Source organism: Rhinichthys klamathensis, unplaced genomic scaffold (genome assembly GCF_029890125.1).
Source record: "Rhinichthys klamathensis goyatoka isolate OS25496 unplaced genomic scaffold, OSU_Roscu_1.1 h1tg000422l_1, whole genome shotgun sequence".
Lineage (NCBI taxonomy): Eukaryota > Metazoa > Chordata > Actinopteri > Cypriniformes > Leuciscidae > Rhinichthys > Rhinichthys klamathensis.
In genome coordinates this window covers 1,339,980-1,367,198 of record NW_026606920.1, presented here as the reverse complement: position 1 = coordinate 1,367,198, position 27,219 = coordinate 1,339,980, and the positions used below count along the sequence as shown (strand labels likewise).

Here is a 27,219-nt window from a genome sequence, read left to right as displayed (position 1 = left end):
TGAAAATGTCCTCTAAAAGATGACATTAGCATGACTTGAGAGTAGTTTAAAAAAAATTGTCAAGTCGGGGGCTATTTTTGTTTTTCTGCATTTCGGTTTCTGCCTTGCGGTCTTTGTTTGGTTGTTATTGTCGGACAGGTTGGTGGGATTATTAAAAAGAATGCTTGTGGTGTGAGTTTTGTGTGTTTGTATGTTTTAAATGGTTAACAACGCATTACAATGGCATGCCACCTTAATCATTTTTTTTTTTTTTTTTTTTTTAAGCCATCTCAGATTCCTTAAGTAGACTCAAGTCAAAGCCTGAACGCAATGATTTAATTTCTTTGACCGTCAAAAATGCTGCCCTTTCATGATTCTCTAAAGCCTCAACCATTTTTCTTTGTAAGACGCGTCCTCGTCTCATTTTCTTTCTCACTTCGGTGATAGTGATCTGACATCAGTAGTATTTATTTTCATGTGTGCACAAGTGGTTGGCCTTTTTCCTGGAATGCATTGGAAGTAATTTGAAAATTGAAAGCATATTCTTGTTTCTCATTTGTATGAATTCTTAAAGATAATGAAATAAGCTGATTTGTCTTGAGATTGACGCATCAGATCTTGTTGATCTCTCCATGCTCATATCTTTTCTCTGTGGTGGTGTTTCTGTGTTGAGCTGAGCTAAGTTGTCTAATATCATTCCATCATTCTGCTCAGTCTGGAGGGATGCTGTATTTTCACACCAAACACATGTATGTAGGACTTTCAAAGAGGGATTGCCTACATTTTAGTGGACTATTTAAGTGTGTCTTTTCGATTTGTTTTTCTCATTGAACTGTAAGGAATGAACTGTCACAACACAAAAGCAATGGAGGTATTACTGTCTTATAGTTACTATTACTATTATAGTATTTCACCTTTTGGGATTTTCTGTGCATGTGTACCCAATTATTTTTAATAATAAAGAATGATCCCCCCCCCCCCCCCTGCAGACATGTCTAAATGCTATAAATATGAATTGCATAATAACATTAAAGTACTTCATGATCCATAACAACCCTTTGTGGCACTTATCCAGTTTATTGCTTGTTATAATGTTGAGTTACACATTACAGATACTGTCAGCACAAATATTTTTTTTAGTTTTTACTTTAGAACCAAAATACTAAAGTTGCCTTCGGTCTGTTTTGAAAACTTTAAAAGATTTGACACAAATATGTTAACTTGGTGTGTTTCACTGTCTTACTATATATCCATCTGTCTTACCTATCTGTCTATGTATGTGCACTGCACAGGTTGAGAATATTCCGGGAATCAATCTGATTCTAAAGCGATTCTTGATCAACTGAATATAGTCTATTTATATGTAAGTTTGTCTGTGTGTGTGTGTGTGTGTATATATATATATATATATATATATACATACATGTCGGACAATCTGTCCATATGTTTGTCGCATCAGCAGTGTCAAAACATCTTTGAATGTTGACCCATTACACTTTCACATCAATAATATGACCATTGCTCTCTATATACGACTTTCTGTGATATATTCACTCACATGATTATGCAGTTAAACATTAATTAACTTTTTCTACTATAACTTGTTACTCAAGCTTTCTTTGGTTGTTCCTCTTCTGGACCATCATGGCTGATTTTGGGGAGATTTTAGAATCTATAGGAGACTTTGGGCTTTTCCAAAAGCTGCTCTTGTTTGCTCTGTGCTTTCCAAACCTCATTTTGCCTTTTCAGTTATCCAGCCTTGTCTTCAACCATGCAGACACGAACCACCATTGCAACGCTGACTGGATCCTTCAGGTGGGTCCCAATCTGACGAAGGAAGAGCAGCAGAACTTGACCCTGCCTAGGCTCCCGGATGGCTCTTTCGATCCCTGTCAGATGTATGTGCCTATGGATTGGGATCTGTCTGCTATACGGGAATATGGCCTAAACGAAACCACCACTTGCACTGATGGATGGGTGCACAATGATACTATTTATGATGCAACCATTGTTACTGATGTAAGTAACTTGGGGTTTGATAGATAGATAGATAGATAGATAGATAGATAGATAGATAGATAGATAGATAGCACTTGTATTGTCCGTGTGCACGGAAATTTGTCTTGCAGTACAAGCTCCAACAATTATAACACACAAATTAAAAACATAGAGTCATCAATAAAAAATATAAATAGATACTTAATATTATGGGTATATTATTTTGTAATATTTTGTCACCCGTATATTTGAAAACATGGAAGTTATGAACTTCATGTGCTCACTGTGGTCACACCACAATGTAATTTAACTACTATGTTTTTAAATGATTGATTTAGAAAACAATATGCTGTTTACATGGAGAAAGCCTGATATTTTTGTGGTGTTTTGCAGTTCGATCTTGTTTGTGAAAATACAAATATCTTTCGGGGAGCACAGACCATATTCTTTGCTGGAGTACTAGTTGGAGCTGTACTTTTTGGGCCTTTTTCAGAATCGTAAGTGTTAAAAACGTACAGTTAATAATGTTATTAAATTTGGACAAACTCTTTAGATTGAATACAGAATCAATACACTTAATTTGAAGGTGTCCTTGTTAAAGTGTAGGACTAATTACACAAATAAGTACTGAGTAATTTTAATTAACAATGTGTACTTAGTGTTAGGGTTAAAATAGCATTCTGTTTAAGGTTAGTTGCTTGTAATTTTGCAAAATAAATACCTGTATATATATATATATATATATATATATAATGTCTAATGTTTTATGTTAAATTAAGGATTATGAGGTCTTCTTAATTATACTAAAATGTGTAAAAAGAAAAGTGTAAATATTATGTAATGTGCAAATAAACATTTTATACAATAAAAATGTAATGTATATATTTTTTTATATATTAAATCATATGATGCAAACATTTCTGAAGCTACGCCATCTAAAGGACATGCTAAATGAAGTGGCATAACATATTTAGCCTTCAGCTAACATTTCCATTAATGCATGATGTCATCGTTCATTTTCAGTGATTTATTTTTTGTGTGTGTGGCTTTTTTCCCCCTCTTTCTTTTTTGAACTCAAGGTTTGGTCGCAAACGAGCTACACAGATACCTATGGTGCTCATGCTTATCTTCACAGTCGTGACTGGTCTCTCTCCAAACTTTTATGTGTACCTCACATCCCAGTTCATTGTTGGTGTTGCCCTCGGAGGATTTCGGATCAACAGCATTATCCTCGGTATGAGACAATATTGATGTTTTCAACCTTTACATCATGTTAGCTATCAGCGGACTGAATAATTAATGTAACACATCAGATGGCTCTTTAGAAGAAACAGAACATTTTTAAACTTTGTGTCAACAACAAAACAGTTGATGGGTCTTGTGTAAGACTATATTGGCAATTTGACTGTAACAAAGAATTGCCGTGTTTACCTAATTGCTTATGTGTTTATCACGATGTTTTCATCCTCACTGTAGCCACCGAGTGGATTGGAGTCGCTCAGAGATCCTATGCAGCATGCCTGAGTCAAGTCCTGGCCGCTTTGGGGCAGGTCATGTTTCTTGCCGTTGTGTATTTTGTCAGGGACTGGAGGATGGATCAATTTATAATGGCTGGCCCACTTGGATTTGTAGTTGTCTACATATGGTATATATGTTTATGTATATGTTTCTTTAGATTTGGATGAATTTGTGAGCGAATGAAAAAATTAGATGTGCACACCAATATAGGTTTATTCCAGAGTCTGCCAGATGGCTTCTTGGCCGCGGAAAAACTACCGATGCGAAAGAACTCATTCAGAAGGCAGCAGCGATCAACAAACGTTCAGTTCCTGACTCATTACTGGAGAAGGTTAAGATATATTTTACAAATTAACATGTCAAGACAAAGTACAGAGCCATCTCTCCTAAATAACACAATATCGATAACATATTTTTGTTATTTGATGTATTAGGTCCTAAAAGAAAAGCCTGTTGAAAAAGGAGGTATAAAAATGCTTTTTGCTTCCCGTGTGCTCAGGAAATATTTCTTAACCATTACCTTCGCTTGGTGAGTCGATTCTCATGGAATTGTTAATATTCTGACTTTTTTTTTGCTTGAAATGTGTTTTCTTGAACTAATATTTAAAGTCCCCATGAATTCAAAATTGACCATACTTACTTTGTTTGCCTAAATTGATCGTTTTGTGGTGAACAATTCATCCATGCAAGTCAATCCACACAAAAAATATTTTTGGCTTCGTAATCTTTAATTAAAATCTGAAATTTCCCCTCCCCTCTGCGTTGGAGGACCTTGCCTGATGACGTAGGTTTCACGGTTTGGGCATCTTCTTAACATCCGTAATCACGCCCCTCCAACTGACAGTAGACAGGCTGAATGAAAACACCTACTTTTCTAGATCCAATCAGGTGCTAGTTGGGAAAAAAGCCACGCCCACCATTTTGCCTCATTTAGTATTCCGTTTCTCTCGGAAATACGTCACAACACTGGAGAAAAGTCGTTTGCAACTTCCGGTTCACGGGGACTTTAAACATGAATTGTACTCTGCTGTTGATACTCAGGTGTGCTGTAAATCTAGCGTACTACAGCCTCTCTCTGAATGTGGGGAAGTTCGGCCTTGATATTTTTCTCAATCAACTCATATTCGGCCTCTCTGAGATTCCTGTCCACTTCTTCTGCATATGGTCATTGGAAGCAGCTGGAAGGAAGGTGTCTCTAATGGGTGCTCTTATAGTGGGAGGGGTTCTGTGTCTCCTGACTCTTGCAGTTCCACAAAGTAAAATGTTTTCCATATGTAACACTCTATAGCATACAACGAATCAGCACTTAACCGTGTGATTCTCTTAAGGTAATTACGTCGCCATCGCTACTCTTGCCACATGTGGAAGATTTCTCATGAACGGAGCAGGCAGTATTTGCAACATTTATTTTCAAGAACTGTTCCCCACCGCCATTCGGTAGGCATGAGCCTGTGTCATTTTCTACAGGTATAAATGAGTGTTGTTTTAATGCAGATCTATTATAATCCGCTTGTTGATTTCCAGTCAGACGGCCACGGGGCTGGGCTCCACAGCTGCACGAGCCGCAAGTATGTTGTCTCCTGTGGTGAACCTGCTGGAGATCTACCACTTCACTATCCCTACTGTGGTGATTGGCAGCCTGGCACTAGCAAGTGGGATAATGGCCTTCCTGCTGCCCGAGACCAGAAGAACCGAGCTGCCTGATTCCACAGAGGAGGCAGAGGGCAAGAGGTACATGTAGATTGAAGTTTTCATGCAACTAGTATACATAGATTTATATAGGGAAGTTCTGCGGATTAAACTGCTTTTGCAATTCTCACATGTCTTAAAATCTGTTTATTTACTCTTTAATATTCAAGTTACACATTAAGTCTCGTTACATATTGTTTTAAAATACATTTAAGGTTTTTGTTATGTTTTTGCCAAGGGAAAATAACACTATTTCACCTCTATTTCCCCAAAGGAGACCAAAATTATCTAATCCTGCAACTAGGGATTGTGAAGACATCCAAGCAACCAAGTTATAACCTCTTAACTTCTTGCAAGATGGTGGAATTTCTTTTGTTCCGTTTACAGTGTAATGATATGTAGAAATAACAGTTAGATTTTTATTACAACTTCTGCAGTTTATTTGCCATTCAGCATTATGAAAAGATTTGTAGATTTAGTGTTCTGTTAGCACTGTATGTACTGTAACATAACAATATGCAATAAACCTCATGTGAATTGTTGTTTTATTATTTATTAAGACCAGTTAGTCTTTGAAGAACACAGTTATCATTACATTGTTTCATGATCAACAATAACTTTTTGTACACAAATATATATGGATTATATGATGACTACAGGGATTATTGAAGTGAACTTTGCCTAATAAATCAATTTCTTTTTCCCCTGTCAGATAACTGTAGTCATTAAAACAGGTTGCTTGATATAATAAAAGTAATCTGAGACTGATTTAACTGAACAACTTTTGTAGAATCACAATGCAGCAATTGTCAAATACTTCAACATTTTGTGTATCTAAAAACTTTTAAAGTAACCCCACATTACATGTTAACTTAATATACATTGATTAATTATTTAGAAATAAAAAAGTTACACCACATTATACATGAATACTTTAACTTAAATACACATTGATTAATCAATCAATCAATCAGTCAGTCAATCAATCAAATGTTAGAAATAAAGTTTGTGAATTATACAGAATAGTACAGCAAAGGCAAATTAATATAACTGCTTATTTAATTGAAATATTTTTATATTTTCTCTGAACTGTGGCAACGATACTACCCCAAAAGGTCAGACATCCAATCATTTTCGAGCTTTTGTGGCTGCACACCATTTGTATCAGTGTTTGTTGAATCTATCAGGGTGGAAGTGTCCTGTGCTGGTTCTAAAGAAATGGCAGGAATAGTTGAGAATATGTCATCTGGAAATAAGTTGCTTGCTTGTGTCTCTGCACCCTCACCGTCACTCTCTAAACCGGTGAAATCGTCAAATGGGTTTGCAGTTCTTTGCATTGTCTCCACACTGAATGTATTTGTGCTTGGGCCGTTAATAGCACTTGCAAAGATGTCATCTGGGAATGGATCGGCACTTATTTGACTGAATGCTGCTCTGGGTGGATCTTGCTCAGAGCTGAAGAAATCAAAAGCCTCTGTTTGAGATGACTCAATTAGCTCTTGGCCGGAAAGGTTTTGATCAAGTACATTAGAGGTTGATGGATTGCCTTTACTTTCGAAAACATTAACCTCACTTTGAATTAGAATTCCCTGTCCAAGTTCAGACCTTTTCTGTGTTGATGGGTCATCTTCAGAACTTATCAAGTCAAAAACTCCATTTGGTCCCAATTGACCATCTGTAATTCCCTCAAAAGGGTTTTGACTTTGAGACTTGCTGTTTGTCATAATTTCAAAGAAATTATTCGTGGACATTTGATCAGAGACAGTGAGCATATTGTCTCCTCCAAAGATATCCATTGATTGTACTGATAAATTGTCCTTACCAGAGGGATCATCAGTCATTCCTGAGGAAACACTGGCTTCATTTTTGTGGATTTCAGTCAGGGTGTTTCCATATGAGTTTACCTCAATGTTTGAATCCGATGAACCAAAAATATCTAGAGTATCTTCATTCAAATTCACTGAAGGTTTTTGAATTGAATCTCCTCTTTCTCCTTGTATTTTTTCTCCAAATGGCTGTCCTTCAATAAAAGAGCTCCCTATATCAATTGATGGTGTTTCAAAATTCTCAATGTCCGTCAATGTGCCACTGTTTGTATAATCAAGTGTATTTGAATCTGAAAAAGCCATGTCATCTGTGCTAGTGCTCATAACTTGAGATGTGAATGCATCAGATGTATCAAGAAAACCAGATGTGTCTTCATTCTGAGGCAAAAAGGAGTTGAGGCTCTCCTCAAGACCTGATGGGTTTAAAAAGTCTTGAGAGGTGAGATCTACATGAATGTGTTCTTGTGAGGACATAAGAGCCTCATTGTTTTCAATCTCCCCTAAACCACCAGAAGCAGGCTTGAGTTGTTCAGTTTGATCAAGGTCTATTGATGGCACCGTCTCATCAGCGAAGCCATTATTAGACAATAAGATGGGATTTTGAGAGCTCTCGGTTGGATTAAATTCTTCTGGAGCATCACTTAGTGAGTTTTGTGTTGGTTTCATGGTCTCTTGAGGTTTATTTTGAGAGGTGGTCTCTGTCAGAGGAAGAGATACAGAAAAAGTATCCTGAACCAATGCATTATTTACTCCATCTTCTGTCCCTACGATTTTCTCGGACTCCTCACATGTAGTTTCTGTTTTGATTTCTGATTTTTTCTCTATTTCTGACTCTGTTTCAGTAGCCGAAAAGAGTCTGCTCAGTAAATTTCTAGGTTTGATATCGGGTCTTTTGCTTTCTGTTTTTGGCTCACTTTTGCTCTCTTTCTTATTTGGGCCAGATGTGAAGAGTTTGGAAAGAGGGCTTTTACCTTTAGACCAAGACCCTTTATTCCCTTTATCCGTGGCCTTTTTGTCACCAACCTTTGTGTTGCTTTTATCTTCAGATTTTGGAGGAAAATTCAACATATCAAGGTCTTTGGATTCATCTTTAATTATGTCTGTGGGTTCTTGCTTTTTGGAGGTTGTAACATTGGCCTTAGTCTCAGTAACATCCTCATTAATTATCTCTGCAACATGCTCCAAATCACACGATTCACTATTCGGTGTGAATGTTTCTGTACCACATGAAGTAATGTCATTTACCTGCAGTTCTTTGAGATTTGGAATTGTTTTCATCTTGGTTATAATTGCCTCATCTGCCTTTGTTGCATCATCTAAATTTCTTTGCACAGATGAGATGCTTTCTTCTATTACTGTAGTCTGAAGAAAAGGATCCTGCATTTGTCCGCCCGAAGCTTTGGGATGTTTGACAGAATCACTGCCATATAGGTTGTGCATTGTCTCAATTAAACATTCCTCGGGTGATTCCTCTATTTCTATTCCTGATTTTAAAGTTGTCATATCTCTCTTTGCTGTCATAACATCACCATTGACAACTGCAGGTTCAACAAATGCCTCAGTGGAGCTTTCAACTTCCTCATTGCTGAACTCTGTGTTATTTTCCCCATCTGTATTTAAATTCGAAGCAAACCGGACAGACTTTTTTATTTTCGTTGGGCTATGCACTCTCAAATCTTCAGCCAAACTGGGTTCTCTCACAGAATCTGGTCTTGAGGTAACAGAATTCAAGTCTTTACTTGTCACTGTCCCTCCTTTTGAGGTTCCAGATTGGGCAGATGTATCTGCAGTCTTCTGTAATGTTTTTGAACCTCCTGGATGAGGTGTATAAACAGGCTCTGAATGTGGTGTTTTAACCTCACCTTTAATTGTGTAGGGAGATAAGTATGTGTTTGTCTTCTCATAAACCCGAGGTGACAGCTGAACTGATTTGTTCATTTCATCCAACCCAGAATTAAACCTTTTCTTTTCAAGAGCATTTCTGGAGCTTCTGGCAGAAGAATGGTCTACAGTTGACCAGTCTGTTGTCCTCCTTGAGGCTAAGGAAGTACTTTGTGAAACTGGGTGTTGTCTGGTCCACTTGTTTTCCGGTGGCCAGCTAACTGTAAGCTTGTTCTTGATGTCAGGACTTTTGAATTGAGCATCTCTGTGTCTTTTCTGTGGAGATGAAGCTCCTGTAAATGATCCCAGAGGACCATCAACACATGTAGGCTCTGTGTTACGTGCTGAGCTGAACTTGTTAGAAGGTTTAGGTTTCTCTGTTTTAGCAAGCCAGCGGTCTTTGTGTTGTCTATGGCCAAAACCCTCATCATAGTTGCCCTTTTTCTTAAACAACTGTTGGTAATGGTATGTGCAGTAGAACTCTCCATAAAGAGCAGAGTAATTGTGAATGCTGTAATAAATAATAGTACACCCATGAAGATTCATTGTTAAAGTATATACTGTGAAATAAAATAATCCAAGGGAATCAAGTCTTATCATTTTTGATTTGTGATTGGATAAAATCAATTAAATATCCAATATAAATTATATCAAATAGATTGTATTTTATTAGATATTTTAATAGCACATGTATTTCTCATTATGAATCACAGGTTCCAGTTTCACACTAATGATTATTTTGTATCCATGTCTTGGAAACTGATTTCTAAATTTCTCTCACCTTAGCTTTTTATTACAGTGTTTGCAGCAGAAACAGTTATTATGTAGAATTAGTTTATCTGCCACCATTTTCTCCATTGGGTAAACTGGCATCAGGCATGCAGAGCACATCTCTTTAGCAGGTGACAGGAACTATGACAACAATATAGACATACATGCAATATGAGTTGTTATGTATGAAATACACATTATGAAGATCTTCCTACGAAAAAAAGTCAGAATTGTTATATAATGCCATTTTAAAGATACGATAGACTGAGAGTTTAACTGTCTAACTGTTAAGAAAATAATAATAACAAATACTGCTTTGTAAGTATTTTATTTGATATAATATACAGTTTTTGAAACAAACATAAATATTTAACATTAACACTTAATTGCAACAGTACAAAAAACTTTCTCTTAAACAAAGCACCACAATAAACCCGTTTATTTTACACACATAAAAAGGATCAATAAATCTAATATATATGTATTTTAAATAGAAATATGGAAATAAAAGTGACATCAAAAATATTGTTACAAAAAGAATGGGCAGCTTGGTTAATGTTTTTCTGTGTTGGGATGGCCGAAAGTTACAAACACTTTTCTGTCTTTGCTTTTACACAGAGAATTTGAGGAGAAGGTCTGGCCAGACCTTTGCAAAACAGGTGAAGTCATTTCTTCATACCTCCCTGGATTGGTAACTACATCATATGAGGAAGATAATTCTGTCTCTGACTGCCTGGTTACAAATGTAGATCTTTTTGAAGAAAAGTAAGTATTCCCAAAGCAGTCTATCTCTTCATATTTCTCACTGACAGTTTTAGTACCAATGATTCCACTTGCAACCTCAGGAACTCGCTGTACTTCAAGAACACTGACTTTCCTTCTAGGACTTGGAGGGCTACAAACGTGGCTGACCGAGATTTTCTCAGGGGAGGACTGTGTGATGGAGCTAACTGAATTAGGTTGGTCATTTGCTTTTGGTTTGTCTAAGAGAGGCTGTGGTGATGTGGGTGACTCCACAGGTTTTCTTGCAGCAGAATGAATGGAAATAAATGAAGGAGAGGAGGGGATGTTTGACCATGTTTTTCCAGTTTGAACTTGATGTACATGGGGTGCTTCTTTGGGCAGACCCCTGTTATCACTGCTCTGTGCCTGTTTAGGTTGCACAGGTTTTGCTTTGCTGGACACAATGCTAATTTTCCTAATGTTTTTAGTACTTGGAGAGACATTATCAACATTTAAGGATTCACTAAACAGACCTGACAACCCTGCAATGTCTGCCTCTGACTTTAAATTTGAGACAGAGTACAGAGCTTTTTTTATTGCCTCCTCTATGTCCAAGAGTTTAGCTAATGTCTGTTCCTTTAAATTGATGATGTCCATGCTTGCTTTCTCTAGGTCCTCAAATGCAGCCTCAACGGAGGATATGCTCTCTACATCATCTCTTAAGCCTTCCGTCTCGGTGCCAGCTCTTGGAAAATGTCTGCATTTCATATTTTTTATTGGATTAGTAATCCAAGCAGGCACATTCTCAAACAAAGTCTTCAGAGATTTAACATCCACCTCACAGGTCTCCCCCTCTATTTCTTGAACTTTTGACAAAATGATCTTAAGCTCTTCTCGTCTCATAAGGTTTTCAAATATCTCCATGGCTGCTTTTACGTTGCCCCTCATGATCTCGTCTTTGTGGACGGAGAGCCTCTGGTGGCGCTCATCTTCTGTCTCTCTCCTTGCTTTCTTTTCTCTCAAAACAACTTTGTTCTCAAAATCATTGTGCTCTTTAATGGTTTGATCGTACTTTGAAGGAACTTCATGTTTTTCAGGTGTTGAAGGGGTGTCTTTGCAGGCGAAGTGTAACTCAACTTTATTTGTGTTCTCTTTGAAAGTTTTAGCCTGTTCCTGTATGGTTTTGTTTTGCACAACTTTAATTTTCTTTGAGAAAGTTGGGGTTGTGTCCATAGTTGTTTTCTTTTCCCCAAAATTCTGAAGTGCAATCTTAAACCCATTGTTTAGTTCATTATTGTCCTTTGAGTAACTCTGCATACACATCCTGATCTCTTCTGCAGCATTTATCCTCTGAATCACATTTTTCTCCATTCCTATTCTATTAGAAGCAAAGGAACCTTCATCATGAGTTTCGCTGACTGATGGAGTGTCCGTATGTTGCATGTGGGAATTTTGAACCCATTGCTCAGTGTACTGCATCTTCTGAAAACCCACAGGGTCTGTGAAGTTTGTCCTTTGAACTGGTTCATGAATGTTGCATTGCCTGTCATTAACTTTGTTTGAAGTTTCTGTGGTTTCTTTTTTATGCGAAAACGTTTTCTTGCTGGCAATCACTTTGGGTGGAATTGTTGGAGTCTGCTTATTAATTAGACAATCAGGTGAGCTTGGACAAATTTTAGATTTTTCTGCAATGTGTTCGGAGCTGGTGGTGATGTGCAATGGCTTTGGTGGAATAACTGGCTTTTGATTTTTAACCTGATGGCCAGTTTTTGGAGGGATGGTTGGTGGATTATCATCTTTTTCTGCAAAAGTGCAAGAGAGCTTTGAATTGTCCATGCTGGAGTTAACAGATTCTGAATTCAGTGCCGAGATGATCAGATGCTCACTTCCGATCACTGAAACCGAAGAAGACAATTGAGTGTCAGATGAAGGTAAATTATCAAAACTCTGCTTGCATTTAGTCCCTGAGTCATTTGTCATCTTGCTTTGTGTCTGTCCAGATTGTCTATATAACATTGCTGCCTTGTAATCTCCTTTAGAAATATTTATGCTAGATCTCTCGAGAGACTGGAGTGTCTCTTGCATATTACCTCCAACAACTTGCTCTCTGTCTACATTTCTCAGCTCTACTGCAGCACTTCTTAAAGACTGTATAGCAGCCTTCACATTACCTTTAACAATATCTGGCTCTAACTCTGAAAACTGAAGAGTTTTATCTAGCACTGTTGAGCCATTTTCTATACTAATATCTATTATATTTTTTCTCCCTCCCACTTCATTCTGACAACACACTATTTCGGTGGATCCCTGATCATTTTCTATGTCACTAACCTTTCGAAATGTTGTTGTAATCCGCTGGTTACTCAAGGAGGATGTTGTAGACTGCTCCACTGTTGTGTTGCTTTGAGACTGAGATGATTCATTTAGATTACACAGCTTTCCAGGAGTGACATGTTCTCGTTCTACACTCATGCTTTGGTTCTTTGCTCTCTCCAGGGACCTTTTGGCAGCCTTAATATCCCCAGAAATGATTTCCTCCTTAATTAATTTCCTTTCATTTTCTTCTGAGCACATTTCTTCTACCTCTATATTCAGATCATAAATGGTGCCTGGTTTGATGACCTCACGCTCCATGTGCAAGCTTTGTTGTTTTGCCCGCTCCAAGGATTCAAGCGTTGCCTTAATGTCCCCAGAAACAATTTCCTCTTTCTGGATCACGACTGGCTGCTTGACTGCCTCATCAAGTTGCTGCATGGCCGACAAAATATCACCTCTGATGATCTCCTCCCTTGACACGCAGTTTCCAACATCCAGGTCTGTGCAGACCTCTGAGAAAACCTTTTTTACATTCTTAACATCTCCTGGTACAACATCCGAGATTGTTCTTTCAGCTTGTTCTCTTTGTTGATTTAGGTGTCGCTTTGCTTCCTTTACATCACCTTGAACAATTTCAATTTGGTCTATACAGGAGGCTGCTGGTTCCTCCTCAGAAAGATCTCGCTGTAGACTCTTAAGGTCGCCCTTTTCAATGCAGCTTCGATACAGACCAACATTCCCCCTTTCATTTTGTTCCAGTCTGCAAGATGGTTTGGTCTGCTGGCTGTGGACTGTGGCAAGGAGGTTGCCAATAGTGGACTTGACATCTCCTCGTGCGATGTCGTGTGACTCAGTCAGGCTGCTTTGACAGTGGAGGGAATACACGGTCATCTCTGGCTGCCCACCTTCCGATTCTTGCATCACCAAGCCTGTCTTGATTGTTTTTTGTTGAACCAGCAAGCTCTCAATAATTGTAACTGCTTCTTGGGTCTTGCACTCTGCCTCAGGGTCAGTTGCACATCCAGGCTGTTGAAATGGGATTTCAAGCACTGTGCTGTGCATCTTGCCTTGTTCATCCTCTTTAAGTAGAACAACTTTAGGTTTCAGGTTCGGTTTGAACAGTAACTGCAGCATTATGTTCCTGATGTTTCCCTCAACAACTTCCTCCTTTTGAACTTTGGTCTCCTCATTGTTCACAATTTGATATTTTGCCATGTTCACGTACTTATAATCATTTGCCTGGATGATGATTCCACTTGAATGAATGAATGAATAATGGCAAAGGCGATATAGTGTGTCTGTCACACTCTCTACAGTGATTTTGTCCAGCGGTGTGGTCTCAAATAACCATGTTGTGCTTTTGACATCTGCCTTGGGGACTTCTTCCTTGGATGTAACAAACTCTTCCTTTGATGAATCAGTTGATTCATCTATCTTTATTTTATCCAAGGGCTGTGATTCAAATAACCACGTGCAGCGTTTCACATCTCCCTTTGCATTATCCTCTCGATGTACAGTTGTCAAGGCATTCTGCTCATCTGGCTCACCTTTAAGAGTATCAAAAGGTTGGTTCTCAAACAGCCAGGTTGAGGTACGTACATCACCTTGTTGAACGTCTGTAACGCTCACCATTCGCACATACTTTTTTTGGGCAGCTTGCTCAGTCTCAAAAAGTTGCTTGCTTTGTTGCACACTGTTACCATTGCTTAAATCTTCAACAACCCTCACTGAGGGCCCTTCTCGTCCTTCGAAGGAGTCAAGAGGCTGAGTCTCAAACTTCCAGCGGGCTGATTTCACATCCCCCTTGCACACATCCTCCTGTGTAACTGCACGGATGACGTAGATTTCTTTGTCTGCTTGAATGGTATCCAGTGGCTTGGTTTCAAACATCCACCTCGCGCCCCTGACATCTCCTCTCATCACTTCCTCTTTCTTTACAGTGGTAACTTCATGAAACTGTCCGTCCTTGTCTCTTATAGCATATAACGGCTGTGATTCAAAAAGCATTGTGCTGGATTTCACATTACCACTACTGTTCATTGGCTTCTCAACACTCATTGACTGGTGTTCGAGTAGTTCGTCTTTATCCTGGATTTTGTCCAGAGAGAAAGTTTCGAAAATAAACTTCTTGCTTCCAACATCACCACCCTCAACATCACTGACACTGTGAGTTATTCTGTCCTCTTTCTCATTAATGTTGCTTATAGGCTGATTCTCAAACAGCCAAGTGAATTTGTGGACCGATCCTGACTGAATTTCGTTTTTCTTCTCCTCAGACACTTTGATGCATTCACTTCCTATTTCATGAAGTGACTTGGATTCAAAGATTTCCTTGACAAGTGAGACATCTCCAGACTGGACATCCACCTGACTGACATATCTTACATTTTGGCCAGAATCTGTTTGCTTTGTTATTCTGTCCAAAGTCTCTGTTTCAAACAGGTGTTTCACTGTCTTCACATTCACATCACTTTTTATGTCTTCCTGCACAGTACTGCACAATTTCAAACTGAAGTCCTCCTTGTCTTTAATGTTATCCAATGGCTGTGTTTCAAAAAGCCAAGTGTGTGACTTCACATCAGCTTTTGGTACTGGTTCTACATCCTGGTTCTTTTCTGATTTCTCATACAAAATGTCCATTGGTTGTGTCTCAAACAGCCATTTGCACGTCTTCACATTACCCTTTTGAAATTCTTCTGTTGGTACTGTTGAGTTTGCTTCTTTCTCACTCTTTAAATTTATGCAATCCAAAGGTTGTGTTTCAAACATCCATTTAGCTGTCCTCACGTCACCTGTCATGTCCTCTTGCCTTGTAATGCCCTTGATGAGCTCTACTTGTCCACTACATTCTTCAAATTGGTCTAATGGTCTTGTCTCAAACATCCATTTGTAATTCTGTACATTTCCTTTGATGCATTCTTCTCTACTGACAGTTGTAACCTCATGGAAATTTCCAGCACAGTCTTTAATTGCATACAATGGTGTGGTTTCAAACAGTGAACGGTTGCCTTTGACATCCCCGGCTGCAATGTCGTGGATTTGACTCTGTGCTTTCACAGAGATATGACTAAGAGGTAACGTTTCAAAAAGGTCTTTGAAAGTCTTCACATCTCCTTTCTCATCATTTTGAACTTTGTTTCCACTATCACCTGTTGTTTTACCAACACTGAATTTCTCAAACTGCAGCTTTTTGTCTTTAACTTCTCCTTTTTCATCACTTGACACCATAACTTTCTGGAGATGTCCTACCTCATAGCTGTCTTTCAGAGTGTCCATGGGCTGAGTTTCAAAAAGCCATAGGGTGGATCCTACATTTCCTCCAACAATTGCCTCCTTCTCTGAAACTTCACCCACAGACTCTCCTTTAAGAGATGACAGAGGCTGCTTTAGTTTATGAACATCTGCTTCCCCAGAGATGTCCTCCACTGTTCCTTTGAACTTTTGTTCTTCCACAAGACCTTCATGAATTGCATCTAGTGGTTGCGTCTCGAACATCCATTTCTTCTGATCAACACCACCTTTCTGGGCTTCCTCAAGTGAGATCCCCCGAATGATCTGCACACCAGCTCCTTTATTAATGTGGTCTAAGGGTTGAGTTTCAAAAAGCCAACGTGCTGTTTTAAAGTCACTGCTTTGGATTTCTTCTCTACAGATTGATTTGATTTCATGAATTTTGCCACTGCTATCCCTAAGTGCACAACAGGGATCTGCTTGAAAGAGTTTGACGGTTTTTTTCACATCTCCTTTATTCTCATGGAGTTCTGATTTGAGCATTAGGAAGTGTTGGTCTTCAACAGAGCAACAGCGGCCTAAAGCGTCCAATGGTTTGGATTCAAACAGGAGACGTGCACCTCTCACGTCTCCCTTCTGAACGGGTTCCTTCAGTACGACCTCCACTATTTCCTCATCCTCCATCTTTGACTTACTGATTGAGTCTAGAGGCTGTGTCTCAAACAACCAGGTGGCTGTGCGAACATCTCCTTTGACTACACCTGGTCTCTCATCAGCTGTTGTATATTGACCATCAAACACTGAATGCTCAAACAGTGAGGATTTGCTCCTCACATCCCCACCTTGAGGATTTTCTTCATCAAGTAGTTTTTTTGTTTCATGCGGGTCTCCAATATTGTCAAGAGTCCAGTTTTCAAATATCCAGCGCATAGACTGGACTTCGCCCTGATATGCCGCATCTACTGATTGGGGATTTATTGCATCTATTAGTTCACCATCTACAACATCATCAAGATTCATCTTCAATTCAGGATGAATGTGTTTAAAAATACGCTTCAGTTCATTTTTTTGCCGTTGCTGGTAGAACTCTGAGAAGGTTTCTTTTGGAGGTGGTACGGGGAGTAAGTTTTGGCTTAGATCCTTTTGAATTGACTCCAGAACCTGAGGTCTTGGTAGAGGAGGTGGAGGGGGAGGGAAATCGTCATCTCCACTGGCTGCAGCGGTCACTTTTATCTGTTTGGCTACTTCTGCCATCTTGGATGCAAAGAAGAAGTATGAAGGCTCAAGTTACTCTCCACAATGCAATTAAATAAATTGTCATAATATTAAACTCTTAATTAAAAACATAGTTTTTTTTAAAAAAGTTAGTATTTTTAAGCTTAAAAGCCATACTTTACCTTTTTCTGTGTTTAGTAGGGAATAGTTCACTGCACACCTATTCATGTGAGGTTTGACTTCATTCATGGTTTTCAGCCTTGTTAGTACAAAATTAATGCTCCATAACAAATGAAGTTTCACATTTCCAAACATTTTGGGGAAAAAACTTGAGAGAATAGTAACAAGAATATTTCTAGAGTATTATTCACTGTAACCAAAATCCAACTAATGCCAACTACATGCAGAAATATCATAACATTTATTGGGATTTTTATGTTGATCTAAATATGAGGAATTTTCAAAAACACTACAAATTGTCAATATGGTTATGGGATTTTACCTCCTATGTTAAGAATATATGGTTACTGAATTTTACCTCCTATGTCTACTTTACTTCCACTGTATCACAAACCCTGTCATTAACAAGACTATTTACCACATTACTTTGTTTGGAAACATGGTAATAAAGCACTTTTTTGTAATATACTAAGACTATCACAAAGAGTATCTTTATTATATTTGTTTCTAAATTAGTCACACAGCACCTATTAGCATTAGTCATTAGTCACACAGCAGACTTAGAAAGTCAGCAAAAACGTTTTTTCATACCTTGCTTTGTTTTTTCTTCTTTCCGCTTGTGATCAGGTGTTCTTGGACCACACTGCCCTGAGAAAGAAGCATGATTAATTATTCCTACTCATTTTTCATAGAAAACTTAAGATTTTATTTGTATGAAGCTGTTTTTCACAACACATACTTATTCAGTGACTGAGGAAAACACTGGCCACCAGAAGACTTACTGTACTGTACTGTACTGTAAAATGAGTGTGGAACAGACTTTACAGCATTGTGTGCAACTGTGCATGCGAGTGATTCAGTCTGAGAACTTGACCTTACAGATGCCTGTGTGCTGTGAGTGATATGACAGATGCAATGAGAACTCACTTGCTGTTCGATGGATCCTGAGGAGTCTGCAGCTGCTACCTTTGAGAGGTAAAGGGCTGATCTATCTTTCACGCTCTGGATATGAGAGGAGGTGTACTTCTGTTTGTGCTCTTGATAGGAGGCAGATTGTCTCTGGTCTTTTTTAAAATGTCTCCTCTCATCTAATTCACACAAGACACAAATATAGTTACACAAAACTACAATCAGAAACTATTTATAAACTAAAAATAGCAGTGACTCACTTATTGCATACATAACTTGTCGTATTTTTAGTGTTTAAATAATAAATACGGTTAAAAAATGTAAAAACATTTAGTGTTAATGTATATCATTAATTGTTAGTTTATTGATTATGGTGTATGTTTTTGAAATTTTTGACTTGATAGTAGATGACTTTTGTTTTGGTATTCCCTGGTGAATGGAAATTTTGGAAACATTTGCTTTATTTGTTTATTATTTATTAGCATGCATTATATATTACCTGCATTTTGTAGATTATTTAAAAAATTTAATTTGTTTTAAACATTTTAATTACAGCTGTTTGTGAGGCCTGTATGCAAACTAAATGCGACAGAAACTACCAGAAGCAAAAATATCTGTGGCATGTTGCTAAAGCATTTTTTTTAAATAATTTTGTAATCATAAGCATAAAATGTTGAATAATAATCCAGAAGTAGGCTAGAAATAAGACAAGACTGACCTGACCCAGTTCCTTGGCCATCTAATGGCTCTGATAGTGGTGTGTATAAATAGACTGGAGCTGGTGTTGGTATGCTTTTATCTGTGGGTTATTATTATACCTCAAGGACCTATGGAAACTATTCAGCGCCACACATAGTAGGCTATATGTTTGTGTAAGACTGTCTAATTGCAAGAAAAAAATATTTTTTTTAATGCATTTTTAAGGCTACAATAGTTACAATCTGTTCTCAGATGTACTATTACAATTTGATTGTATTTCTTAGCGATGACATCTAACTTAACAATAACAGTGGCCTGCATGCCATTGTAAAATGTCATAAAGGAACAACCACGGTGTCAGCTGAATTGTGACTCTTTAAAGGTTTCTCATTCTCAGGGGACAACACACTGTGACAAAGCTTCCCTGATTTATGTTTCTATCTTAGCCTTTTTACATTGGGAATTGTATTTTGCTAGCATGGTTTTAAAAATGGTCACCAAATAATAGTACTGTATATCAAGAAAGCAAATGATCAGATTCAGAATATGAAAGAAATTGGTTATTTAGCTAAAGTTTGTTAGTTAGTTTATTCTTAGCAAACAATAAAAACCTGTTTGCTTGATGTGAACTGAGAGAAGTCTTATTGTTTCTGAATGCTGAATTACAGTATCACTTATTATTCATGACGATATGTGATGTAATTTCGGTTTGGAGCAGCAAAAGAAGACTTGGCACATTAGATTATTGTAAAGCTAGGCATGATCAAAACAAAAGCCTTCCCTCTGAGGTCAGGAGCACTAGAGGCAGCACAGGTCTATCAGCTCAGCTGTAACTAATGATTATATTCGAGCATACCTCTGTTTTTCACTCTGTAAGCTCTCATGGGACAAAAGGACAGGGCCCATCACTGGCGCCACTCACGAGTCTGGGCTTAAAACGTTTGCATAGCTGGATGAGCACAGAGAATAACAGGGCCATACAATACTGAGGTCTAGCTAGACGTTACCGTTTAGAAGAGTGAGTCTAAATATTGTGCTCTCTACGATTTGTAAAGATCAGAACTGGAGCATCTGGTCGAATTACTAAGATAACAAATGTTTCATTTTATAAAGCAGCAGCAGCTACACGTAACATTTTTACTAAGGATTTAAATGAGAATACTGTGTAAACTGCACTGTTTGGCTTGATCTTTGTGACACTGTCATGTGATAAAAGTGCCTGCTTGCATTTCCTTTAAGCCTAATCTGACATAAAAGGTGTAGTTAAGGAATTGTAATGTATAGATATGGACATGATCAAAGGCCTCTGTGGAGTTGTAAATAGTGCTCATCTCTGCCTGCTTCCTTGTATAATGATTTAATTTGGGTCAAATGATCTAAACATTTATTTACATCTGTGATACAATTCTTAGATATGTATTTCAAAGAACTTTCATTCAGTTGACATCATATCAGCTGAATGAAAGTTTCACAGAGACCAGCCCCCATTCATGGAGGGCACAGCTATTAGTGTCCTAGAATGTGAGTGCTTTTGTGTTGCTGACAGCTGTCCAAATTATTGTGATATGCGCTTGGTATTTATTCTCGTCAGCTGCCTTCCTTAGTTTCCTGTGAGCACACAAAGGTCTTGTTAAAGACACAACAACTTAAAACCACTGCTTAAAATAGTGCAGGTTCGACCAAGGCATGTTTAGCTGCACTTCTGTCTGTCACGATATTAGCCACTGCATATTCAAAAAGGTGATTTCAGGTGTTGTATACACTTCCATTCAAATGTTTAGGGTTGGTAAGATAAAAAAATAAATAATAATAAAAAAAAATAATACTTTTATTCAGCAAGGATGAATTATATTGATCAAAAGTGACAGTAAATACTTTTATATTGTTAGCGGCTAATAGTGATGTCCGGCCTGGGAAAAATCTTCAGCCTTTATATAAATATGATTAAAAATTTGTTAACGATTTTGTAATCATATTGCGTAGTTGTGCTTGGTGTCAATTTCTTTATTTGTGATAACGTAATGAATGATGAGCGCAATGAATAACGCCAAATTCACTGTCATTTTTGGCCAGGCTGTCATACAAAGAAATTATGAACCAACGAAATATTAATAATTGCTTATTTAGTATGTATGTAGCTATTTGTTTATGCATTTTTTTTCATAGTAAAATAACCCCACCCTTTGTTTTTCCTTCATGTATAAAATATTTACCTCATATTATGATTGTTTAATTGAACTTGTAGTGTCATAAAAAACGAATACCCCCTCCGGACATCACTTTTTGTCACTCACTACTGTATAAATTATATTCTTTTTAACTTTCTATTCATCAAATAATTTTGAAAAAAGTATACGTTTCCAGAAAAATACGAATCAGCTCAACTGTTTTCAGTATTGATTATAATAATACATGTTTTATGAGCATCAAATCAGCATATTAGGATGATTTCTGAAGGATCATGTGACACGAGCCTGAAGTAATGCTGAAAATTCAGCTTTGTATCACAGGAATAAATTACATTCTAAAATATATTAAAACAAAAAAACAGTTATTTTAAATTGTAATAATATTTCACAATATTACTGTTTTACTGTTTTTTTGCTCAAATAAATGCAGCCTTGGTGAACATAAACCCCCAAACTTTTAAACAGGTTTGTGTGTGTGTGCGTGTGTGTGTGTGTGTAGTTCAAAATGTTACTTTAACAGGCTTGTTGTTAAAACTCAGTTAAATTGAACAGTATAAATTATGTAACTGTTCTCCTTTTCTTTACTCTGGGTTAATTATTATACATTTTAGGTAATTATAATTACATCTGAAGACATGTCGCTCAACACAATTGGATCATTTTGAAATTCACAGGCATTACTTTGAGTCATAGACATGACAATCAATCACTATGTTCTGCTAAAATAAAGGAAAAATTCACAAACCAAATTTATTTAAATGTATGCTATTTTATCCCTTTAATATGCTATATTATGTTTATACTATAATATTTTAATTTCTATAATTAATTTACAGGCTTCCTGTCCACACTGATTACTGTACTCACAGAGTGAATTGCCGGTTCCAGATAGCAGGTCTTGCTGTCTTTAAAGCCTCAGTCCTGTGTATTTCCGCAGGTGATGACTTGTGTTGGTCTGACTCTAATGCTGTCTGTAGCAGTAGTCCTGTCTCACTCTGTCCCTCTCAGAGGGGTGACAGCTGATTTTTATCACTGCTCACTGCAGAGCGTGATGAGGCCAGCCTGCTATTTTGGAAGCAGCATGGGCGGTATTCCACGCGCCTGAGTCAATCAGTGGTTCTGGAAGTGACTGGGGTACAGGGAACCCCCTTGAGCACAATTCCCACATTAGCCTACATTTGCTTCCTAATGCCAAAGGATGTTTGAGAAGTACTGAAATACATTTTATGTGAATAAATTTCAGTGGCTTTTTGGCTGATTGTTCAAAAAGAGTCTCTATTTTTAACTGTTTATATTAAAATTCTAAAACCGAACACCGCTAATAAGAACGTTATGTCCAGTGACGTTTGATGAACTTTACAGAGCTTGCTAATACATCTCAAAATAATTAAGGCACTGACTAATGCCATAAATGTACTTGTGAGTATTAATACTTATGAATGGTTGAAACAACCTGTGGTAAATTTGAGGCTATATACTGATACTGTTCTGTTTAAGCTATACAATTAAGCTTTAATATGCTCTCTGTGTTGTACACTTGTGAAGAAGCATTGTGGGTAAGACTATAAACAAACTTGGGGTGTATTTTGACAGTTCATCACATTAACATGTTCTGCTAACATTTGACAAAGTCCAAATATACTTATTTTTGTGAAAAGCAGTTGCTTGAGCAACTTTTTCTTTAAAATAAGTGCATTAATAAAAATAAATTAAATATAATTTTTATACATTTAATTGTAAATAATTACAATTATAGTATATTTGTGTAATAAATATTATATAAATATTTTTTATTTATTAATATGATTTTTGCTATCTAATACAAGGACATTCTCTTTCATTGTTAAATGTGGCTTAATTATCTCAAAAACCTTTGAGGCCACAGTATAACCTAAAACACCATTGGTGGGCACAGCACAGACACTGAAGGGCCTCTCAAAACCCTTTCAAACAACAATAACCCCAAAACACTGAATCAACCCAGTCCAAAGTGTCACTCGTGTCAAGCGTGATGAATGTAAGGTCAGTGTCATAACTGCCATTTTAAGCTGTATGTTTTGTTTCTTGAATGCACATGAACACATGCTTACGCATTCAATCCTGCTCTCAACCCTCATTGAAAACTTGTGAAATAGGACTCACTATTTGCAGGCAGGATTTTGTGCATGTAAGTCGAAACTATTCTGTTAGGATTATCTGAGGAATATTTTTAACACACAGACACAGCCGGCAGATTCCTTCTCTACAGGAACTTCAGATGGCCCCACATGCTTGTGTAGGAAGACTTTAGATGCCAAGGTTTTGTCTCACATAGGGTACAAAGTTCAAATGACCTTTGACCTCATAGTTACTGACTAACATAGCTGACTAATAGTTAAGAAGAATGAAATAACTGGTGATTATGCTCATTTACACTAGTTGTACAAAATATTAGGTTTTGTTATAATGTGTTGATCAACTCACCATTCAGCCCAGTGGAGGATCGGGTGACATATCCAGGAACCCCACTGACTGTTCTCCTTCTCATTGTCTCAAAGGGTTTTTCTTTCTATCAAGGGAAGCAAGGGCATATTTTAAACATGTTTTTAAGAGATTTTTAACAAATTATTTATGATAATATTATTAATAATATTAAGGTATAATTATTTATTGTTTTATCTTATTTTATTTAAGAATGGATTGAAAGTGGACAGCTTTTTCCTCATTTGAATTGAAAAAACTGCTCATTTGTTTGATTTATATATACTAATATTTTCTCTCTCATTAAATCTTTTAAATAAATAATATTATATTATATTATATAATATTATATATAGGTATACTTCAAGGTATTAATTATTATGTATTTGTTTTAGTTTATTTAAAAATGTGTGAATTCATATTGAATTGACTCTCAACCGTGTTATTTTTGTATTTATATATTATTATAGTTTTATATCATATTCATATTTTTAATTATGTTTTATTTTCTATATTTTCGGTTTAGTTTATTTTTCAGTAATTTAGTTACAGTATGTGGTGCTATTGTGATTTTTATTAGTTTTTTTTTTATATGACTATTTACCTTTAAATTAAGGAGCACCTAAGGGACATGGTGGTGGAAAAAAATATGAGTGAAGGAACAAAATATTAGTTCCCTTGCAAAACCTTTGTGTTCCGCCGAGAAACTGTGTTAGCTCGTTTTGCGAATGAATGCAAATTTTCTTAAGGGAACGCAAAACATTTGCGAGAGAACGCAAAAGCATTGGCTTATTATTTTTCCTCCCATCTCATATTTTTTTCCACCACCATGTCGCTCCGTACTATAGGGGCTCCGTATACATTGTTTTTATTTTTATTTTTGGATTTGTTTCCATGTTTTAGTGCTTTATCTTATTTCAGTTAATTTATCATTTGCTTTAATTTTTTTCTCTAATATTTATATTTCATTTAATTTTTGCTTTATTTCAATTAATAAAAATGTTTTAATAATTTTAGTTTTAGTTAACTATAGTAACCCTGAATCTAAAAAGTCCAAAATGCACCCCAGGTTCCCACGGTTACCATGTGTATATCTCAGTTATCAGCATTTTTTCCCTTTGATAAATGAACCTGTGATCTCAATCACAAGTCGGACAAATTTGGGAGACTATGGAAACCTGTGCATTCTTTTCTACAGGAACTCTGACCACCTGTTTCAAGAGGACTATGGGGTTTACTCTGCTTTATTTCTTTTCCTTTTTCTGTCATGTTTCTGAATAATCTATACAGGTAGAGATGTGCCTTTTTTATATGTAGTTGTTCATTTCTCAGCGCTTTGGGTTTGTTTGTCTGTTCATTGACGTTATTTTATGTGTCTGTATTATTTAAAAAAAAAAAAAAAAAATTATATTAAATTATATTATTTTGTTGTATTATGTATAATGGACAATTTTCTTGCTCATCTCAGTCAAACTGGAGGGTTCATCAACATTTAAAGCTAGGCTAAACACATAATTTAGTGACTACATTGGGTGAAAAGCACATGCTCCTTTCCTGAGTCATGTCTGTGTATGCACAAACACAAATAAAACATGACACGACTGTTACACACCTGATGAGCCTTGTCTTTTTTGGCATTGGTGACAGTAGTAGCACCAGAATAACCTTTCTCCCTCCCCGGTGAGGTAATGTGACTGCTTTTGGCCTGTGGTGTGACGTTGAGACGAGGGCTGCTGGCGTAGTCCTGTCGCAGGGCGTTCTTTGACTCAAACAGGACCCTCAGAGAGTTAGTGCCCACCTGGTCTGGCTGGGGCAACATGTCCATTGAAATACTTCTGGACAAAGTGGAATTTACCCCACTGAGGGACTCATATCTCCTCCAGAGACTTTCAACTTTACTCTCTTCATGGTTTGATCTTCTCAGGCCAGATGACTGTGGGATACAGAGATCATCCATGTAAGCCGGATTTCATTGAAAGTATTGCTTAATACACGATAAATCAAAGTGGTTATACCTTAGACCAGGCCTCTTGTCTGCCAACATCAGTGAGCTCCACACAGCTTTCATACCTAGAGAAAACAGTCAGGTTTCAGCCATAAACTTCACAGAAAATAGTCGGTACAGTAAAGGGAAATAGATGGAATATGGTAGGTAGTACCTTTGAACAAGCTGAGACACAGGTGTCCTTCTGTCCCAAAACAGCGACGCTGATGTAGACCATGAACTATGACCTCCAGAAAGGCTCCTGAGGGACTGACTTCTTCTCAAAGTAAAGCTCATCTTAGTGGTGAAAACACATCAGTAAATAAATCAAAGACAAAATATTTTTTCTATCATGTTTTTGTTAAAGTGCCTCATGATATGCATTTTGAAAGTCACAGACAGTAGGTTAAAGGAATAAGGAAGGTTCAAGTTTTTAAAAAAACCAAATTCATTATTTGATTCAATCATTTTGTGATAGATAAATATATCAATACAAAACAAACAAATGTAATAATAAACGGAGAAATTCCAAGAGGGTCCTCACACCATCAGTGCTAGGGCCCTAACAATCTTTTAACACACACACACACACACACACACACACACACACACACACACACACACACACACACACACACACACACACACACACACACACACACACACACACACACACACACACACACACACACACACACACACACACACAAACACAATATATATATAAAATACTTGTTAATCCAGTCTAACACAGCACCAGTAAAACTGTGTAAATGACTCTGGTCACATGTTCCACCTGCTTGTCAGCCCTTTTCTCATCTGACTCAGTTAATGTTTATCATTCATATGCTTTCTTAAATTACACATTAAAAGATTTGCTGTATTGTGCAATTTGCACATAGTATGTGCAAATAGCAAAAAGTGGAGAGCTTTCGTATAATCATGCACACATGAATAAATTTAAAGTGAATAGATGAAATGTCAGGGAATATCAATCAGAATCAGTACACATAAACACTACACAATTACTGCAGTCCATTCATGACTAAATGGTCATTAGCCTAAATTTAAGTAATTAGCCTAAGCATACATGTATGACTTTAAGTACCCCATAAGTTCCCCATAAAAAAAATAAAGACGTACAAATGATCATCTCAATCCATCTTTAGCTAGAGAGTTACCTTAAGCGATCAGTCTTGCGCTCCTCATTTCCCTCTGTTCTGCTGTGCAGTGTGAACTGGAGCATCACTCACAAGACACTCCTCACACAGGCCAAAGTCCCTCATTTACAGCCTGAAAACTGTCTGATCACTTATTTCCCATCCCATCCTTCTAGACAAGGGTTGGTTGAATAAAAGGTAAAATAAGGTCTTTAAACAATGCATTTAGAGTATTGATAATATTATCTATACTAATTCAGTATAGGGCATTTAAGAAAAAATGGTTGTAGGCTATAACAAATGCTTCCTTCCATGTTAGCATATTCATCTTCAACTAATTTCCTCATCAACAAGAGGGTTTCAAGTTATGTTTGTCTGCTGTTAGTCTGCTGTAAGATGTTAGTCTAGACAAAACGCTTGAGGAATGTAAAGGTTAGCATCTACTCACTGAGGTCACGTGTGCTGTGATCATCTCGCTATTCATAGACGAC

General features: G+C 37.1%; 3 protein-coding genes across 5 annotated transcripts; 1 reads left to right on the top strand and 2 right to left on the bottom strand.

Annotated features, from left to right (window-relative positions):
* The first annotated feature begins 1,570 nt into the window (after positions 1 to 1,570).
* On the top strand, positions 1,571 to 5,724 carry slc22a13a (solute carrier family 22 member 13a). 2 transcript variants are annotated; one of them, XM_056235491.1, is made up of 10 exons: positions 1,581 to 1,998; positions 2,371 to 2,474; positions 3,057 to 3,211; positions 3,454 to 3,622; positions 3,706 to 3,826; positions 3,930 to 4,024; positions 4,537 to 4,751; positions 4,824 to 4,932; positions 5,020 to 5,226; positions 5,459 to 5,724. In XM_056235491.1, exons 1-10 carry the CDS (start codon positions 1,624 to 1,626, stop codon positions 5,520 to 5,522), a joined length of 1,614 nt encoding a protein of 537 aa, XP_056091466.1. In that variant the 5' UTR covers positions 1,581 to 1,623; the 3' UTR covers positions 5,523 to 5,724. The 2 variants fall into 2 exon arrangements, with proteins under 2 accessions (XP_056091467.1, XP_056091466.1); XM_056235492.1 differs by lacking the exon at positions 5,459 to 5,724 and having other exon boundaries at positions 1,571 to 1,998; positions 5,024 to 5,208.
* LOC130070915 (uncharacterized) lies at positions 5,713 to 7,413 on the bottom strand. The gene is made up of 2 exons (XM_056235495.1): positions 6,470 to 7,413; positions 5,713 to 6,394 (listed from the first exon to the last, which is right to left on the bottom strand). The coding sequence occupies exons 1-2, from the start codon at positions 7,332 to 7,334 to the stop codon at positions 6,288 to 6,290; spliced, it is 972 nt and encodes a 323-aa protein (XP_056091470.1). The 5' UTR covers positions 7,335 to 7,413; the 3' UTR covers positions 5,713 to 6,287.
* A 2,561-nt stretch (positions 7,414 to 9,974) lies between these two features.
* xirp1 (xin actin binding repeat containing 1) lies at positions 9,975 to 26,885 on the bottom strand. Of its 2 annotated transcripts, XM_056235488.1 has the most exons (8): positions 26,750 to 26,885; positions 25,744 to 25,865; positions 25,600 to 25,654; positions 25,197 to 25,517; positions 23,588 to 23,672; positions 18,255 to 18,415; positions 17,919 to 17,975; positions 9,975 to 17,186 (listed from the first exon to the last, which is right to left on the bottom strand). In XM_056235488.1, the coding sequence occupies exons 2-8, from the start codon at positions 25,863 to 25,865 to the stop codon at positions 10,215 to 10,217; spliced, it is 7,773 nt and encodes a 2,590-aa protein (XP_056091463.1). In that variant the 5' UTR covers positions 26,750 to 26,885; the 3' UTR covers positions 9,975 to 10,214. The 2 variants fall into 2 exon arrangements, with proteins under 2 accessions (XP_056091463.1, XP_056091464.1); XM_056235489.1 differs by lacking the exons at positions 17,919 to 17,975; positions 18,255 to 18,415; positions 23,588 to 23,672; ... (2 more) ...; positions 25,744 to 25,865; positions 26,750 to 26,885 and adding an exon at positions 17,330 to 17,691.
* Positions 26,886 to 27,219: the final 334 nt, after the last annotated feature.